At 43.2% G+C, this 17411-nt stretch overlaps 1 protein-coding gene across 1 annotated transcript in view; it reads right to left on the bottom strand.

The window, feature by feature from the left end:
- The window catches only part of ADAMTSL1 (ADAMTS like 1), a 372341-nt gene that overhangs the window by 266653 nt on the left and 88277 nt on the right, over nucleotides 1-17411 (bottom strand). Inside the window, exon 4 of the mRNA XM_084832134.1 lies at nucleotides 7387-7623. Coding sequence (XP_084688260.1) covers nucleotides 7387-7623 — 237 coding nt within the window. The remainder of the gene's footprint in view (nucleotides 1-7386; nucleotides 7624-17411) is intronic.

Genomic DNA, 17411 nt, shown 5'->3' with positions numbered 1-17411 from the left:
TATTTTGGGGTGGCTTAGTCTTGAATGGGCAATTAAGGCCCAATAGCTTTACAAAAGACCTGCTCCTGGTGGAGATGAGATCTGCTAGAACTGGTTTGGTGATATGGATACCTGAAACATCCATTTTTGGACTCTTGTTGGGGATGTGGTTATGGTGACTGTCATGAAAAGCACCTGCATTTCAAAATTTACCACTATACCACTGTGTCCCCCCAAATATGGGATTCATGAAAATCATGGGTGTTTCAGGTAACCTTTGGTACTAATAGAGGTTTTGTCATCTAAAAGGTGCTAACCACAATAGTAGAACTGTGCAATGAATCTCCACCCTTTCCTTAATACTGAATATGTATAATAACCTTCTCTCTCAGATGTTGTCATTTGTTAGCTGGAATTGCTTGCTTAATGACCTTGGATGCCTGTGATAGATGCTAGCTACTTGAAATTAAGATAAATCCCACCTGCTTGGGTGGTGGCTGGATGAAACTGTTATGCAATTTTTGAATGTAGCCAGCAAAATAAAGACAGGCTGAGCTTTGCAGCTGGGCTGGAAAGAAGCAGCCTTTTTGTAAGGATGCATGGTGTTGGTTTGGGGAAATGATATGGCTTTAAAGATTAGCATTGTCTTTCTGGATGTTTGACCACTTTCCCCTGCTTGATATATATTTGTAAATAAGGCTAAGCAAATATTTCAAAAATCGAAATCTCCTGTGCCCTCATGCACACCACAAGGAAATAGGCCCCATAAATTACTGTCACTGAAACTTCTGACTGCTCAGGAATTGGGGACTGTGAAACACTAATGGCAGGACTGAGGATCTTGGAGATGGAGGCCTAATTCTCATTGAAGCAGTAAACCTGTGCCTGGGATGTCTCTGGGTTCTGGCTCACGTGACTGAATGCGCTATAGAAAAAAATCCATCCACATAGAAAACTAGATGTCAGCTTTAGTCTAGCTTCCTCCCTGGTATTTAGTTTCCTTGACATCTAGTTTTCGGTCTGGAGCGGGTGGGGAAGTATGGAGGTGGTGTATTCCATCATGTGAGCTGCCCCTTCATTCTGAGCTGGTACAATGTAGACACATGCTTGCTAACCCAATAAGAATGAGGGAAAAAGTGAGCTGGAAATAGCAGCACTCCAAGCAGAAATCAGATTATCCCAGGAGGGCTCTGAGATGTCATCATAGGGGCATCCTAGAAGAAAATGGAGAAGCCTAACGCAAGCCTGAAGTAGGATCTAGAACAGACTAACCCAAGCTGGTGCCCTCCAATGTTGGATTGCAACCATCATCCCTGACTATTGGTCACACTGGCTGGAGAATCATAGTCCAAGACATCTGGAGGGCACCAGATTCAGAAAGACTGGGCTAGACATTTCAGTAGATGAGAGTCTTGTTGTCTCAGTAGCTACAAAGAGCCAAGAATGACCTGGACGCCACATGACAAAGAATCATAGAATCATAGAATAGTAGGGTTGGAAGGGGCCTATAAGACCATCGAGTCCAACCCCCTGCTCAATGCAGGAATCCAAAGCATTCCTTTGTGGGGGCTACTAAAAGCCCTTTTGCGTGCACACACACGATTTAACTCCATAATATCCTAAAACCAAACTAAATACTAAAATGGAGGATAGCGATGACCCAGGCACTTCCTGGGATTAGGAGCATAATGCACTAGAAGTGTAGGGTAAATTTAACTAAACAGTGGAACATAAGCAGTGGCTGTTAGACAACCTCTTGTTTAAACTTTTACGATAAGCTTCACAAACAAGCAAGAACTGCATGTTGTGGAAGCTGCATGGTTGCCACTGAACACTTCTTCTTTATCCAGCAATATCTACCTATAAACACACACACACAGTGAACTCAGGTGGCTAAGTGCCTATCAGTTTGTTTGTTTGTTTGTTTATTTATTTATTTACTTCATTTTATTTATTACACTACAGTTTAGAAGCAAAATGTAGTGGTTTCTATGTTCACAGAGGGGATCTTTCGTTGAGCCCTCAAAATGGCTTGACAAAGACCTGCTTTCAGGACATATGAAGGGCCGGGCCGGGCCAGGCCAGGCCAGGCCTGGGGGCCACGTTCAACTCTCCTGGGGCCCCAATCCAGCCCTCTGGGATTCCCCAGTGGGCCACAGCCCTTACCCTGTCCCCACCCTCTTTCCCCCAGCCACTGATCATTTGGCGGTTTCCTAGCTTTTGTGCACATCCCCCACCCCCTTCTAAAAGGCCAACCTGCCCCTCCTAAAGCTTACGTTAATGGCAGTAAGAGCTTCAGGCAAAAAAAAGCTCAGATTTTGGCCCCACCCCTTTTGCCTTTGGCCTCGCCCACCACAGGAATGCAGCCTCTGAAACCTTCTCCGGAACTGAATCTGGCCTTTGGGCTGAAAGAGGTTCCCCACCCCTGATTTAGAGAAAAGAGACAATAGGACACTGGAAGGGAGGGAAAGAGGAGGGAAAAGCCCTGCTCAAGCCCCTAACAGCTTATGGTAAGCTGGCAACTCACATCCTGTCAATGCATCCCTATCATTTCTACAATGGATGACAGCATTTTTCTTTGGGAATGTCTCATACTCCCATTGGATCCAAACACGCACAGAACGCCATGCAAGCGAGTGAAAAGGGATCTTGATCTTTCCCCTACACTAAGCAGAACAACGCATTTTGCTCTGACAAAGCTATGCTATAACATCAGAAGAATGTCACCTCTCACACCAGTTTGTTAGGCTGGCTCTGGGACTCAGGTGAGTCCAGATTTGGGAATCATTTTGGAGTTTGTGTGTGACAGAAATACCCATCCTCTTTCTGTGCATCCAAACATCTCTACCCTGCCTGCCTGATGGAAAGACACAGATATCCACAAGCCAAAAGGATTGGATTTTAAATCCTTTATTTATTTTGCTAATATTGGTGTTAAGAACCCAGCTTTGAGTTGGGCTATGCCACAACCCATGTGTTAGGGAAGCTAGCCAGGACGAAGAGGGAAAAAGAAACAAAAATTGGGCCTTGAGGAATGAATTTTCCTTCTATGATTCTTCCTGGCCAAGAGCCTTTTGTTCCTTTCCTTAAAAAAATAAAAGAGATTTGTTGTACTAGATCAGTCCCTTCAAGGGGAAAGAGTAGTATTATTGGATTGAATGCAGGAGGGAACTCAGTGGCCATGACTCTGAAACAAATTAATTTAGGGGCCACACTCTCGACAGGTTCTTACCTTCCTAATCCAGGGCTATATTATGCAAGCAGAAGGCACAGCAAATTTATGTGGAACAAAAAAGGAACCTTTTCCTGGGAAACACCTGGGCTCAAAGCAGGAAGCCAGCTTTGCAGAGTACATAGCTCACAATGGCCTTTGTCAGCCATGTAGATTGGTGGGCAATAGCGGAATATTGAGCATATTGTGAGGATCAGATATGCTGAAACACCACATCTGATTACTTAAATGTAGAGCCATGCAAACGTGCCCTTAGAAATCTAGCTCCAGAAGCGAATCAGGGGACAAAGCTAGAATGGGTTGTTCTCATCTGATGTCAGAATTTTAACAACAGACTGGAGTATTAATAATATAACCTAAGAATATAAGGAGTTGCCTTAATGCCACGTCAACACGTTTTTACATGGATATGAGAACACTGCTTTTACGTCCCAGGAAGCCTACAGTGCAGCCTTCCCCAACCTGAGGCCTTCCAGATGTTTTGTACTATAGCTCCCATCAGGCCCTGCCAGCCTGGCTAACGGCCAGGGATTATAAGAGTTGTAGTTCAAAATATCTGGAGAGCTCTGGGTTGGAGAAAGCTGCTGTAGTGTATGCATGGCACATGCAAGTTTTGAACTGCACAGACCTCATAAATACATTGCTAAGGATCTCTGATTGGTGTCATTCTCTGGCAAGTCTCCACTCAATGCAGAGCTTGTAGTTTGGTACACATCGTGCGTGAAAGTGCTGCCATGCTAAGTTAAGTCATTGGCTTATCAAGCTCAGTACATCTATTTGAACTGGCAGACACTACTCAAAGTTTGACAAGAGGAGTCTTGCCCAGCTCTGCTGCTTGAGACCCTTTCACTGGACGTGCCAGAGTTTGAACCTAGGACCTTACACACACAAAGCATGCGCTCTATGAACAAGCTGTAGGTCCTTCTGCTTATCTAGTTATATTTAAAGCTACGTTCATTCATTTATTATATTTCTCTACCATCCCATAGCCGAAGTTCACAAAACTTAAAAACCATTAAAATACATTACACAAAGTACAAAAAAGCATTTGTATAAAAACATATAGACAGGTAACACATACATGGACAACAGATATCTAAAAATACTTGTTTAAACAACCGGCCAAAGACAGTTCAAGACATAATTAAAACTCATTATATGCTGCCAAATACCTGGGAGAAGAGGGCAGTTTTTACCTGGCGCTGAAAAGATGACAGTGTTGGTACCAGGCTGGCCTCATCGGGGGGATCATTCCCTAATCATACCATGAGAGGGCATGGTACAGAATGACAGTCTCCAAGAGGGCCAGCATTTCTATGACTTGACGGTGGTGGGTGAGGGGCAATGGCAAATCACAGTGGGATCAAAACTCACATCTAACAGATGGTTAATCCTGCATTATTGTTAATTAAACTATCAAAGCACCTCTAATATGGTTATGGCATCATCAAAACCACTTTCCTCTAAACTTTAGTGGAATGAAGTCTAGAATATAAGCATTGCTGTTTTGCTCCACTCTTCCCACCATTGAAGTGAGTGAAAATAAGAATGTATGCTTTAATGGTGGGTGTTATTTAATAGCATGCTTCTAATAAAGGGAAGGCTTTCTCAGAAAGGGGTGTCCTGCAGTTGGATCTTAAGGATTGTCCAGCTTTGGTCCAACACAATCTGGCAAACAGATTGTTAGTTGACTAGAGAATGCTCCAAATTCACATCTTGTCCAACGCTTAAAGCACTTTAGCCAAGTGTGTGCATGTGTGTGTGTGTGTGTGCGCGCGCGCAGGGGGAATGAAATACATAGTCCCCTGGAGTTCCTCATTAATAAATTGCAAAACAGGCAACAGGGTTCCCTGGCTATACAAAGCTTGCTTTTCAGAAAGGCCATTTTGTCCTCTGACGGAACCAAGAGACATATCCCTGTTTCAGTTAATTATGAAGCTGAGATATGTGAGGCTGTGTGCCGTATATCGCATTCCATTTAGCTTAAACATCTCCCTCAACAATAAAGACGTGTGCCAGGTCGGAACACAACACTGAGGAGAAGGAGTGCTAGGGGAAAAACAACCCAAAGAAACAGAGGGAAAGTCAGTTCAAATGCTAATAAAATGTCAGGAATTTTACAGGATTATGGATGGGCAGAGCTGTGAAACTTGGATGTAGAGCTACAGTAAAGTTCAGAACTGCTTGAATCCAAAGCATTTTTTTTTTTAGTTCACTGAGCCAGTCTGGATTCATATTTGGGCCCACAGCCTTAGGAGTAAGAGGTTTCGATGAAGTAATCCCACCATGTATTACTAAAAACACATAATGTGATAAATGCATGCATTACTGACATGCCTAAGAACACAAGAATTGTCTTGCTGGATCAGACCACACTACATCTAGTTCAGCATTCATTTTCCAACAGTCAGTAGCTGGATGACTCTGGAACCTCACATGCATTATATATCATAATTTAAGTAATGTTTTTGAAGCGGACATTCCCACTGTCGAATGGCACCACCTCTGGGAATGGCACCACAGCTATGCTGTGAATGTGTTTGGGGGTATTTCAGTGATTTGTGGGGTGGGGGGAGGAAGAAATTCTAAAACTGCAGGCACAGGGGCATACCAGTGATGGTGGTAACCTTGCCTTTAAAAAACAACCTCTCTTCTTCCTTAAACTTAATTCCTCCGTTGCTGCTGCAAGGGGCAACGGAGCTGAAACAGTCAGTGGCCACTGCAGTCCCATTTTCCCCAATACCTTCCTTGGAATAATGCTGTGTCATGATGTAGTTCCAGAGGCATAGTTAGGGGGGTGGGGATGGGCCGGCACCCTACTTGTTTTCCCCAACAATGCCCCTGGAACATTGCTACATCGTGACATAGCATCATTCCGAGGACGGCGTTGTGCGGGGAAATGGGGTCAACCAGGTACCAATTATTGCCAGCGGTAGCAGTGGAGCAACAGAATTGAAAAAAAAAAGTAATATATTTTTTAAAAGGCAATGCTCCTGCCACTTACTTGATAAGCCCCCCACACCCAAAGGAATTTTTTTTTTTCATCATCCCATAACTTCTCAGTTTTCAAGCCACCATTGCCAATTTCTTCCAGAGAAAATGTCTGAAAATCATTTGGGTCAGAGCTTTTTCTCTGCATGTGGCATTCATTTTCTAGAGCTGACATATGACCCAATACAGCTTGTAATCTTGTCCTGTCACAATGGAGAGATGCCAGTATTTATTCTTCTGGGATTGCCAAATTGAAATTGCAAAAATAAGGGTCACTGGGGAGTTGCAGTGGAGTTTTATGGGGTACTCCTAGAACTAGGATTTTTTGAAATAAGAGGGTTCTCAATTCTTTAAAGCCAGGGGGAAATTGCACGATCCCTTGCACGATAAGGGTATAATTCCTTCCCTCATCTAGTCCAAAGCTTCTCTCATGAAGGAAAGGAAATGACAAAAATGCCCTCTCTGTTTCATTTGGTAGCAGGAAATTGGCCCTACCAATTCTGATGATTATCTTCACTGAAGGAAGAGATCCACACAAGGTTCTAATACACACACAGAACTTAGCAATAGGAAAGCTTCCCATTCTGGGGAAAACTTTGAATAGACATTCCCCTTGTGCAGCTGTTGCAGTAACTGATAGGAATGGGATAAGCCCCAGCTTTTATGGAGCTCCATGTTCACTTTGGCCTGACCGGAGCCCTTCCATATGTTTTCAGTCTCTCAGACTGTGGCTATTGTGTCAAATATATAACACTGATATCAAGGGCATAACCACCATTTGATTAAATGGAGCTGGAATGAACCTAATGTTACAGAGTTGCAAAAATAATATTCTTAAATAGTACCTCTATACTGATAAATTACTTAGATGTTGAGAAATGGGAACATATCAAAATACAAAAGGATGCTTTGGAATATTTACTTTTCCGGAATGTTTCAACAGAACTAGGCAACATAACTTAAATGGAAAGCTATCAAGACTTTGGAGGAAAACCCCCCGCTTATCATCAAATCTAGTGCAGAAACAAAGTTATAAGATACTCTGGAAATGGGTGAACATTTTAAAGATGCCTGGAGGAACAAATGCAACAGAACAGAGAGGACCGGGGAGTGAGTAAAAGATGGAGACACAGAAAAGCAAAATATGGTACAGAAACAAACCCAGTGAAGAAAGCTGTCCTTACTTGGCACAAGCCGCTAATGCACATATCTAGTGATTCAGTGTAACATCGAGTCCCGTCCAGGACTTTTGGCGCGAGTTCTACAACAAGGCTTGTCCCTTTGGCCTGGCACTTCAATGAGCATGGGTTGTCAGGATCATTCAAAACAGGAAGCCATTCATAAAACTGCCCCTGATACTTGACGTCATTGTGTGCCGAACACTGCTGTGTACGAAAATCACCTGTTTCTGGAGGGCAATCCTAAGAAGAAAGAGAAAAAGGTCAGGAAGTCACTCCAAATGTTGACTCTATGATATATAATGTGCTTAGACATAGGCAGGAAGCAAACAATAGCATTTAAGAGTTGAAAGTGGTTTGAAAGAGGCATTGCTTCTCCTATTGCCTGCCTACACACACACACACACACACACACACACACACACACACTTCTTTTGTTCCACTAAACAGGTTTTGCAGGTTTAAGAAGCAGTGCAAAAACCTGCAGAAACTGTTTACCACAGGCAAAAGTGGGATGAGTGTGCATACCACAAGCAGTTATCCCTCTTTCTAACTATCTGCAACATCCTGGTGGTGGTGGTGGTGGTGGTGGATGGCAAACAGATCAGTTGAGAGATCCCATGCCATTTTCATTAGAGATTGTTCAACTAAGTGTTATTGAGGGGGTAATTGGAAGAGGACTGAAATACATCAACACCATGTGTTTCAGCACAAGGAATGGGTTTGGTGCTCTCACAAAACTGCCTGTTGTTCAGAATTTCTTTTACAATGACTGAGAAACACATATGCAAGCCTAGCCAACTTTTCTTTTTCCTTTGAAAAGGAGGAAGGGGAGGGGAGGGATCAAGAAAATTGCTTGATTCAAGTGTTTGTTTATTTAAGCATTCTTTGCTAGCATTTCTTTCCAAAACGACCTAAATCAGTCAGTGAAGCAACGTGAGCCAGAAAAATGCTCTGTATATTTGTATTACTTCAACCTGCCTAATGCAAGCAGAGATTTTACAATCCACAGAATCAGCAACTCTTCAGATTTTTTTAAAATGCTTTTCATGCTTTAAAAAAAAATTCTCATATTTAATTTCCTATGGGAGGTTTCAGAGAAGTTTTGGGTGCAAACCTAAATTCTCTAATTTGTGCTAAACTAAATGCAACAAAAACGGTTTAGCTGTTAATATTAATAACGACCACCCAGATATTTTTGCAGGAACTCTTAGGGGAGACAATCATTTTTATAGAATCACAGATAACAGTTTTATCCAGCTTTCAGTAGCCTTGAATACTAACTTGTTCACCTAACAGCTTAAATAATCATTCTATTTGGTCAAAGTTTAAACACATCCATTATTGTCAGCTAATGCAATCGTTGACTGCCGATATTCTCAAAACCTTTGACAGAACCTTTACAGCCCAATCCTATGCATTTTTACTCAAAAGTAAGCCCCACTGGGTATAATGGGATATACTCCCAGGTTAAAACTAGACATTACAAAAATATATAGGATTACAGCTTCATTTACCTATCTTGTCTTTAAAATAAGAGCTATTAACTCCTTTGGCGATTAGTTCAACCTTCCAACATTTTCATGGTTTAAAATTGCTTCCTGCAATTTAGCCATAAATCAGTTTAAACCACTTACTCTTTACTTCTTCACCGGCAATTGAAAATAATCTCCTTGTGTCTCCACTGCCTAATAGTTATGACTGCTACATTTTTAGCATAAAACTCACTATTTCCTTATTTATGGGTTATATTAAAATCACCCTGTGGTTAGCCACTGGCAAGTAACAGTTTCCTCTAGTATCAGTATATTGCCTGACCTCACTACTGAAGCTGTCCCCGGGACACATGCAAACAGGCCGGTTGGTAATAATGTTTTTGGGCTAGCTGGGGTCCCCCCACAACATTTCTCTGTGGATCTCTATTCAGCAGCTTTGGCATCTTCCCTTCACACACTAGGATGAGGAAGGAAAATCTTTCCCACCGCCTTACCCAACGCGTTACCCTCCGAATGTTTTGGATACAGCTCCCATCATCCTTAACTATTGGCTGGGGCTGACAGGACTTTAAGTCCTAAACATCTGGAGGGTGCCATGTTGGGGAAGCTACTCTACCAGCGACATAGACATCGCTTGATTTCAAGAGCCGAAAGTACCCTGATATAGCACTACTGCTGAACAGGCAAAACTGCCTTCTGTGGACTCAGACCACTGGGACTCTTAGCCCAGTAACGTCTGCTTTGACTGGCACTAATTCTCCAAGGGCTCCGGCAGTATTTTTCACTCATCTCTGCTGCTTGAGATAATTTTAAATGGAACCAATAAAACCTCGGGTCTTCTGCATGCAAGGTTGAAGCCTAAGCTACTGACTGCTCCCAGAAGCCATTCATAGTAACATGTCAGCCCATTTTTTCTAATGGCTATGAATGAATTAGAGCATTTTCATATGTTATGGAATCTATTATTTATTGCTTCCCCGCGTTTTATGGCAAGGCCTCATAGTATATATATAAAAAGAGTTAACAACAACTAACAACCAACGTAATAAAAGTAGCAGCAGATAAAAAGATACAGAGGAGCCCAGCAAAAAAAAAAACTACAACCCAACAACAACAACACTAAGAAGTTTGGAAGAATAGAAAAATCTTGGGGGTCCACCTAAAGGCTCTATCCATGATGCCCACCAACCTGACTGACGTTACTGGTCTGGTGGACTCAAGAGCAAGGCTTCAAAGAACCTGTCCTTCAAATCTGGACCCAAACTGTTCAGGACTTCAGAAGTTAGTACCAGTACTTTAAATTAAGCCTGGAAACAAATGGGTAATGTATACAACTGATGCAAAGTTGATATGCCACGTTGATCAAACCACCTAGTCCCCACAAGAATTCTGGAGGCTGAATTTTCCAGACTGTCTTCAAAAGCAGTCCTATGTAGAGAGAATTACAGTAGTCTAGTCTGGATGTAACTAGTGCATGTGTAACTAAAGCCAGATGTACTTTCTCCAGCTAGGGCAGCCTTCCCCAACATGGTGTCCTCCATGGTTTGGACTGCAGCTCCCATCAGCCCCAGCCAGCAGGGCCAATGAGCAGGAATGCTGGGAATTATCATCCAAAACATCTGGAGGGCACCAAACTGTGGAAGCCTGCCTAGGCTCACAGTTGGCGAAACAAACAACCTAAGCTGGTAAAGGGCAGTCCTAGCCACTGATGTCACCTGTACATCAGTAGGTAGCCATGGTTCCAGGAGTATCCCTAACCTGTATTCCTGATTCTTCAGGGTGTGTGTAACCCGTTCCAAACTGGTAGCAATCTCCATCCAGATCTGCTGTCTTCCCAGCTAAAGGTATTTCTGGGGGCCTTTCTACACAGGGTATTTACACTGGTACTGCTGCGGCCCCAAGGTGATCACGGCATGCAACGCATGCCCCTCTCCGTAGCAAGCACGCTGTTTCATGCTGTAAAATCAAGTTTTTTGGAAACCGCTTGAGTTAAGCTTCAGTTTGCCCTCATCCATGGCAGAACTGCCTCCAGATATCCGTTTAAGGTTTCCACTGCCTCTCTGGGTTGGGATGTGGCGGGAGGAGCAAAGAGCTCCTCTGTTTCCTCCAGTCCCTTTATCTTGCTCTTGTGTCAGGCTTCAACACAGTGTGAGCGCCACTGCAGCATGTCTTCTTCCCACACCATTTGGGTAACGTCAGAATCCTTGGCCCATGTGGGAAGAGTCCATAATAAGCCCCATTGCTCCACTTTTTGAAGGAGAGGTACTAACATGGGAACAAGCCACACTGTAGAGGTCCAGGGTATCTGATGTTAGCCAAGCAGTGTAGGAAGCCATGTACTGAAGAAGAAAAGTAATGTCAGAATGGGCTGTTTTACTATGCCCGAATCGCCCCTCCCCCCAAATCTCTCTCTTCCCACCCAAATTCTATAAACTAAAACTCTAGTGCTTCCCTTGTGATTTTGTTAATTGGCAAAATTGTACTTTGGCATTTCTGTGCATGGCAAGATGCGTGAGTGACCCACACTGCAGTGGGAAGGGAAATGAAAATGTTCGGTTTTGGACTACACAGAAAAGTGCAGAGTGGAGGAAATCTGTACATGTACTTCCTGTCTTCCCCACATTCCATATTGTCCTCAGCTTGGAGGCAAACCAATTCCATGTTTCTCCTTGGATCAGCTCTGACCCCTTGGAAACAATGCGGCAAAACAATGCAAAAGCCCTGTGTGAACGTTCAGTAAGCCGAGGTCCAGATCAGCTTGATCTGGTCTGAGTGAGTGCTCCATGTAAACAGACTGAGAAAGTGCTAAAAGCAAGTGTAAGTCCCTCCTGGTTTTCTTCCCTGCCCCTTTCATTCCATAAGGGTATGGAGCCTGGTTTAATAGCTTGGCTTATTCAAGTGTTCACAGAGCCAAGCTAGATCTCTTGTTTGGTTCTGGCTTGGCTCAACCTACAAAACGTTCTGGCTTGTACTGATTTATTTTTACAAAGACAAAAGGTCCAATAAAGCATATAGATATATACAGAGTTCTCAGTCTTGCTTTCCTCACAATTCAATAGGATTGTTTGAGCAGTTTGTTTTTTAAACCAAAGGAATAAAAATGCATGGTCAACCTAGCACATTCTCAGGACACTGCGGGTGATCAGGACCCCAAAGTAAAATACTCCATGTCTTTGATTTCCATGATTAAAATAATAACACGGATTTAAATAGCCAAGTGTATGTTTAGAGAAGTTTCCTGTGAAACTTGAAGCTGTTTGAAGGATAAATATAAGCACTCAGGAAAGTGTACAAGCATACTTATGCCACTGGCCCCAAGGCAGGAATGAGTGAATTTCAGTCTCCAGTGTGAAGGGCCAGCACAAACATACATTGTTCACTCCCAGCTAGGTTTAAAACCTTCAGGCCCTGCACAAGGCCCTCTGTTGCTTATCTGCTTTATAAGACATGCTGTGTAGCCATGCAGGACTTTGAGATACTGTCAGGTTATTCAGAGGTTTTATATACACATTCAACATTTACCCCTGATTTGCCATTCTAATAGGAAACCTGGGTCATCATGGTCAGGCAGTTGCAGAGGCCCATACCTTGGTAAGGGGCTCACCACTAAGAGAACCCTGGCTCTGCTGGTACTCCTCACTGCTGCTGCATGTTTGTTCACCCACCCTCTGGCCCAGAAGGAATGAGCCAAGTGAGTAGCAATCCCAGCGGTGGCCACTTATTCACCAGCTCCCTCCTGGGCTAGATCTACACTAGTGCTTTTGATCAGTATTGAAGTGCACTGATAACTGTTGAGGCACATTCCATATACTGCTTTTCTAGCATTATTTGCCACTTTTTATTCTGTACTATCCAAAACACCACAGCAGATGTCATTGTGTGCACTACGAGGTATAAATGTGCAAGAAGAATATAATGTTACCATGATGGGATCGTACTGATATGACCCAAGGTGTAGATCTGGCCCCAGTGAGCAGTCAGCCCTGATTGTGATCAAGAGGAGGGGCCACTAATGAAGACTGCCCCCAAATATTTTGCTCAGAGGCCTTCCCCAGAACTTGTAGCCAGCACTCAGAACCATTGCATTTCCCAAGAGGCAGATCAACAGGACGTTTTCCCAACATTGGTCCCACCTAGCCCTTACCAGTTCTGGATCCTCCATTTTATTTAACAAATCTAGGGACGGTGAGCTATTCATCCCCCACCCTGGTACCACAGGCCTAGAGGCTACATGATTTTCACACTTAGGGCTACATTGACATGGTTCATGTAAGAGAGAATAAACTAAGTAACCAAATTCAATTAGGGTGGCCCTTTATGAATCACCAAAAATTAGGACAAAAGAGGGCAGTGATTTGCATAATGTTTACATATGCTAACTTATATGTAAAGATGCAAATGTAGAAATAATTATTATAATTTAAATAGAAACGCAGTACATCTCACCACAGTGTAGAAGACTGTGACCAGGTGACCCGTGTGCCTGCCTGTTGGGCCTGCTGTCCAGGTGCCAACTCTTGATGGGCAACAGTTGTTATGGTTCATTGGAATTAGACAGGGTAGCCCTTCAAATGCCTTCAAATACAGCCCTTCAAATGGAGGACTGCCCTCTGTAAAAGAGGAACCCTCCATTTGATAGTGTTACATACAGTAGCCGCCACCACTTTAGCACATATTTATATCCAGGTAGAGAGGGATACCCAATTAACCAAGTTTGATAGGAAGCGTAAGCACCTCCTCCTCATTTAAAACTGGGGTTTTTCCAAGCTCACCATTCCCCTCCTCAGAAATAGGCCTAATGTTCTGAATACTCTAAGCAAATAATGTGAGAATTATGTAGAAATGAAAGAGAGACTTGCTAAGTAGGGAAAATATCAAATTCAAGTACACAGATTTTTTTTTCAAAAACACGCACATTGTAAACGCTGTCTAGCCTAGCACTGAATTAGCTTTAACAATGGAAGCTGTCATATCATGGCAGATAAACAGAAGGCACAAGAATGTTACATGTATGTTTACAGCAAAGTCCTTTCATTGTCTCAGGAGAAAGATGCCTCTTCTTAGTTATATAGAAAGCTGTCTGGTGTCCGCAGACACCATCACTGAGAACCAAACTACATGCACTGCTAAACACCTCAGTTGTAGTTGCACACATGTTTTTAGAATGGGAAATAGCAGACACAGCAGGGGTGAGTAGTATCAGGATGGGGACTGTAGTGCTCTGGAAAGTGAGTGGGGGGAGAACCCTTTCTTCCCTTGCTGCAATGACAATGAAAATCCCCCCCCCCCACACACACACACACAGGCGCACAAACAGCTGCTTCAGCCCCAGGAGGAAAGCTACAGACATGTCCTACAGGTGTGCACGTAACTACTATTGATGCATTTGGCCCTTAGTATGTAGTTTAACCATTACATATGTAAAGCTGAAGGGAAACAATAATCTAAACCTTTCTTTTTTAGAAGTCTTGTTTAGACTTTAAAAGTTAGCTAAGGCAGGTGGCTCAAAAGAAATCAGTAGAGGAGAAGCAAGTATGGGTATATGATTAGGTAAAGGGGTGGCCAAACTTTGGGAGGTCTGGGGGTCCTTTTCACCCACTGGACACTCTCCCTGTGCCCACCCCAGATGAAAAAAAGAAAAGAAAATTTTAAATTTAAAAATAGCATCCATAGTCACTAGAGAGTGCCAAAAAGGTCACAATTCGCTTAAGGGATGCCATTTTTTCCATTGTATTGTTGTTGTTGTTGTTATATTGGGGGGGCAGCAGGGACCACAATGGGGGCAGGGGCCACATGTGATCATGTGTTCCCACCCATGATCTAGTTCAATGGAACAATGGAAAACCCAACATGGAGCAAGCAAATACTTCCTGAAAAATCCTAATATGCTTCGTGCAGAAGACTCTTCTTCATAGTAACTTTGGCCACTGCCACTTCCACCACCAGTATTAAGAACAAGCAAACAGAAACTATGTTTGCTAGTCATGTAGAGTCAGGTGATTCAGTAGAGAGCACTCTCAGCAGAATTTACATGCCTAGAACTGAGAATTTCAGATTTTTTATTTAATTTTATTTGAGATTAAATTACTCCTGTAAAATAGTGTCATGCCCAAAATGCACTGGTTTTTTAATTACCAAAACAAACTAACATATAAAAGGACATGCTTGAAAAGGAAGAGGAAGTCTAGGTTCAAAGGGAAGCAAACTAGGTGACAAAAACATGGCTGAAACAAACCACCTGAATACAGAAGTTTTACTTACTGAACTTAGTTTTCCATTCAGATGTGGCTCTGGGTGAAACAACATGGCTACACTATCCTGAAAAGATACGAAGATGTTTGGGCTGTAGACAAAGTACTCCTTCCAGATATATCTGTCCAGACCTTGTGGTCCTCCTGAGAGCCCCTTTTCCAGGTACCCTGCCCAAGTGAGATCATCTGGTGGGTGGCTAGTAAGGAGAGGGCCTTCTCAGTGATAGCACCTCAGTTGTGGAATGCTCTTCCCAGAGAGGCTCATCTGGAACCTACTCTGTACTCTTTTCAGCACCAAGCAGAGACTTACAAAAAATTCTCAGGCTTCTTAAGGGGCCTGGTGGGACATTTATGGACTCTGTGACTGGGTTCAGATGATCATGGCGGGGGAAGCAACCATTGTGGCTGCTGCCCCCACACAACCACCATTTGCATTATTCCCCACACTGCAGTGTGGGTTGGCGTGTCATCCAAACCTGGCATGTGGCGTGGGGGGGGGCAGTCGTGCCCACCCTACAACCCACGAAATGCAATAAAGGTTGTAGGGTGAGCACAAAGCCCCCCTGCTGCCTCCACTGTGCTACATGCTGGGTTCGGATGACATGAAGTTCCTCCTGCCCCTTCATGTTCACAACCACAATGGCTGCTTCCCCCACTGTGATTGACCAAACACAGACTGTGGTTGGCTTCTTAAAGCATTAGACTTCTTGTATTTGACTTTAGTTTCATCTCCATGATTTGTTTTATATATACTGTGTGTGTATACACAACACACACACACACACACACACACACATCTTCCCAGATAGCTTTGATTATGAGGCTGGATAGAAATATTGGGCAATATCCAATGGGGCACATACACCCCCACCAATTCTGTTCTGCCCCAACGATCCTCTTCCACAAGTGGCGCCCACCACTAGCAGAGTGGAGATTTAGTGCTTCCAGGGGGAGACCGGAAATGAGTGAAAACACTCACGTCTGGAACAGGGCAGGGCAGCAGAGCTCGCATCAGGGAGCTCCACCATAGGAATCATTAAATCTTTGCTGTGCAAGCGGTGGGTCCTGCTTGCTTGCACAACAGAATCATTTGGGGTATAAGTGCCCGATGGATACTGCCCATTGATAAATAAATAAATTTTATATATAAAATCAATCCATCAAGCACTGGACTCGGAGCTGGAAAACTAGGATTCAAATGTGTTCTGAGTTGTGGACTCAGTGGGGGATTTAGTCAATTCAACACCTTTAAGCTTTAGCCTCTTGTTTTTTTTAAAAAAATAACAATTCCCAGGACCAATAATCACAGCCTCTCAAAAGTTTATTGTGGGAAATGACAAGATAATTATAAAATTGTTGAGCATACATAAAGCATTATTGAAATACATTTTACCCATTGTAATTACTGTTGCAGGATTTTGTTGCACATTCATTCCAAGAGGTTAAAAAAAGTGATTTCATTCTACATAAATTATTACACTTTTATGTAAGTGGATAGCTTGTGGGTTTGGGGCCCAAAGTCTCAGTGCCTCGCTCTTGTAATTTTAGTTTCCAATGGGCAATTTTTCTTTCAACCACAATCATAAGCTCTAATTTCTTTTGGTTTTTTTAAAATAAGTTGCTCAACACACACACATAAATGATACATCTAGAAAGTACACAGTTAGAACTGTAGGTTATGTAAGCTTTGGGTGGTATGGTCGCCTACCTGTCTCTTTTAGATAGGGTTGGAGAACCTGTGGCCTTCCAAATGTTGTTGAACTACAACTCCCATCACCCCTGACCATTGGCAATGCTGGCTGGGCATGATGGGAGCTAGAGTCCACCATCATCTGGGAGAGGCGCAGGTTCACCCCTGCATTCATACAGAAACCACAGAGGGCCCACTTCCAATCCCTGAGGGAAGTATGCTAGAACTCAAGGTGGAGTGTCCAGCAGGATTTCTTGTGTGCCGAATCCTCAATAAAGAACAAAAGCCTACAACACCTTGTCCCTGAGCCATTCTTGAGAAAGTGGCACCCACACCACATGACACCCTGGTTGTGTTTGCACATCATGCTAACCCATGGTTTATGTAAACCATGGTTTGTTGCTTTTGCCATGAATTGTCTTGCAGATAAGCAAATAAATCATGGCTTATTCTCCCTATTACTCATTTCTTTCTCTCCTGCCAACCTTCACAGCAGTTTCATTTTCTGGCTGCTCTTGCCAGGCACCTCTGTTTCAGGGTTGACAGAAGTGCAAACAAGTGAGGGATAAGCTAGGTTCTAGGTTCAAACATCAT

Source organism: Heloderma suspectum, chromosome 2 (genome assembly GCF_057233095.1).
Source record: "Heloderma suspectum isolate Gila_16-S chromosome 2, 16-S_ref, whole genome shotgun sequence".
In the NCBI taxonomy this organism is placed as follows: domain Eukaryota; kingdom Metazoa; phylum Chordata; class Lepidosauria; order Squamata; family Helodermatidae; genus Heloderma; species Heloderma suspectum.
Note: the sequence above shows the minus strand (reverse complement) of the source record. Positions and strands in the feature narration are given on the sequence as shown.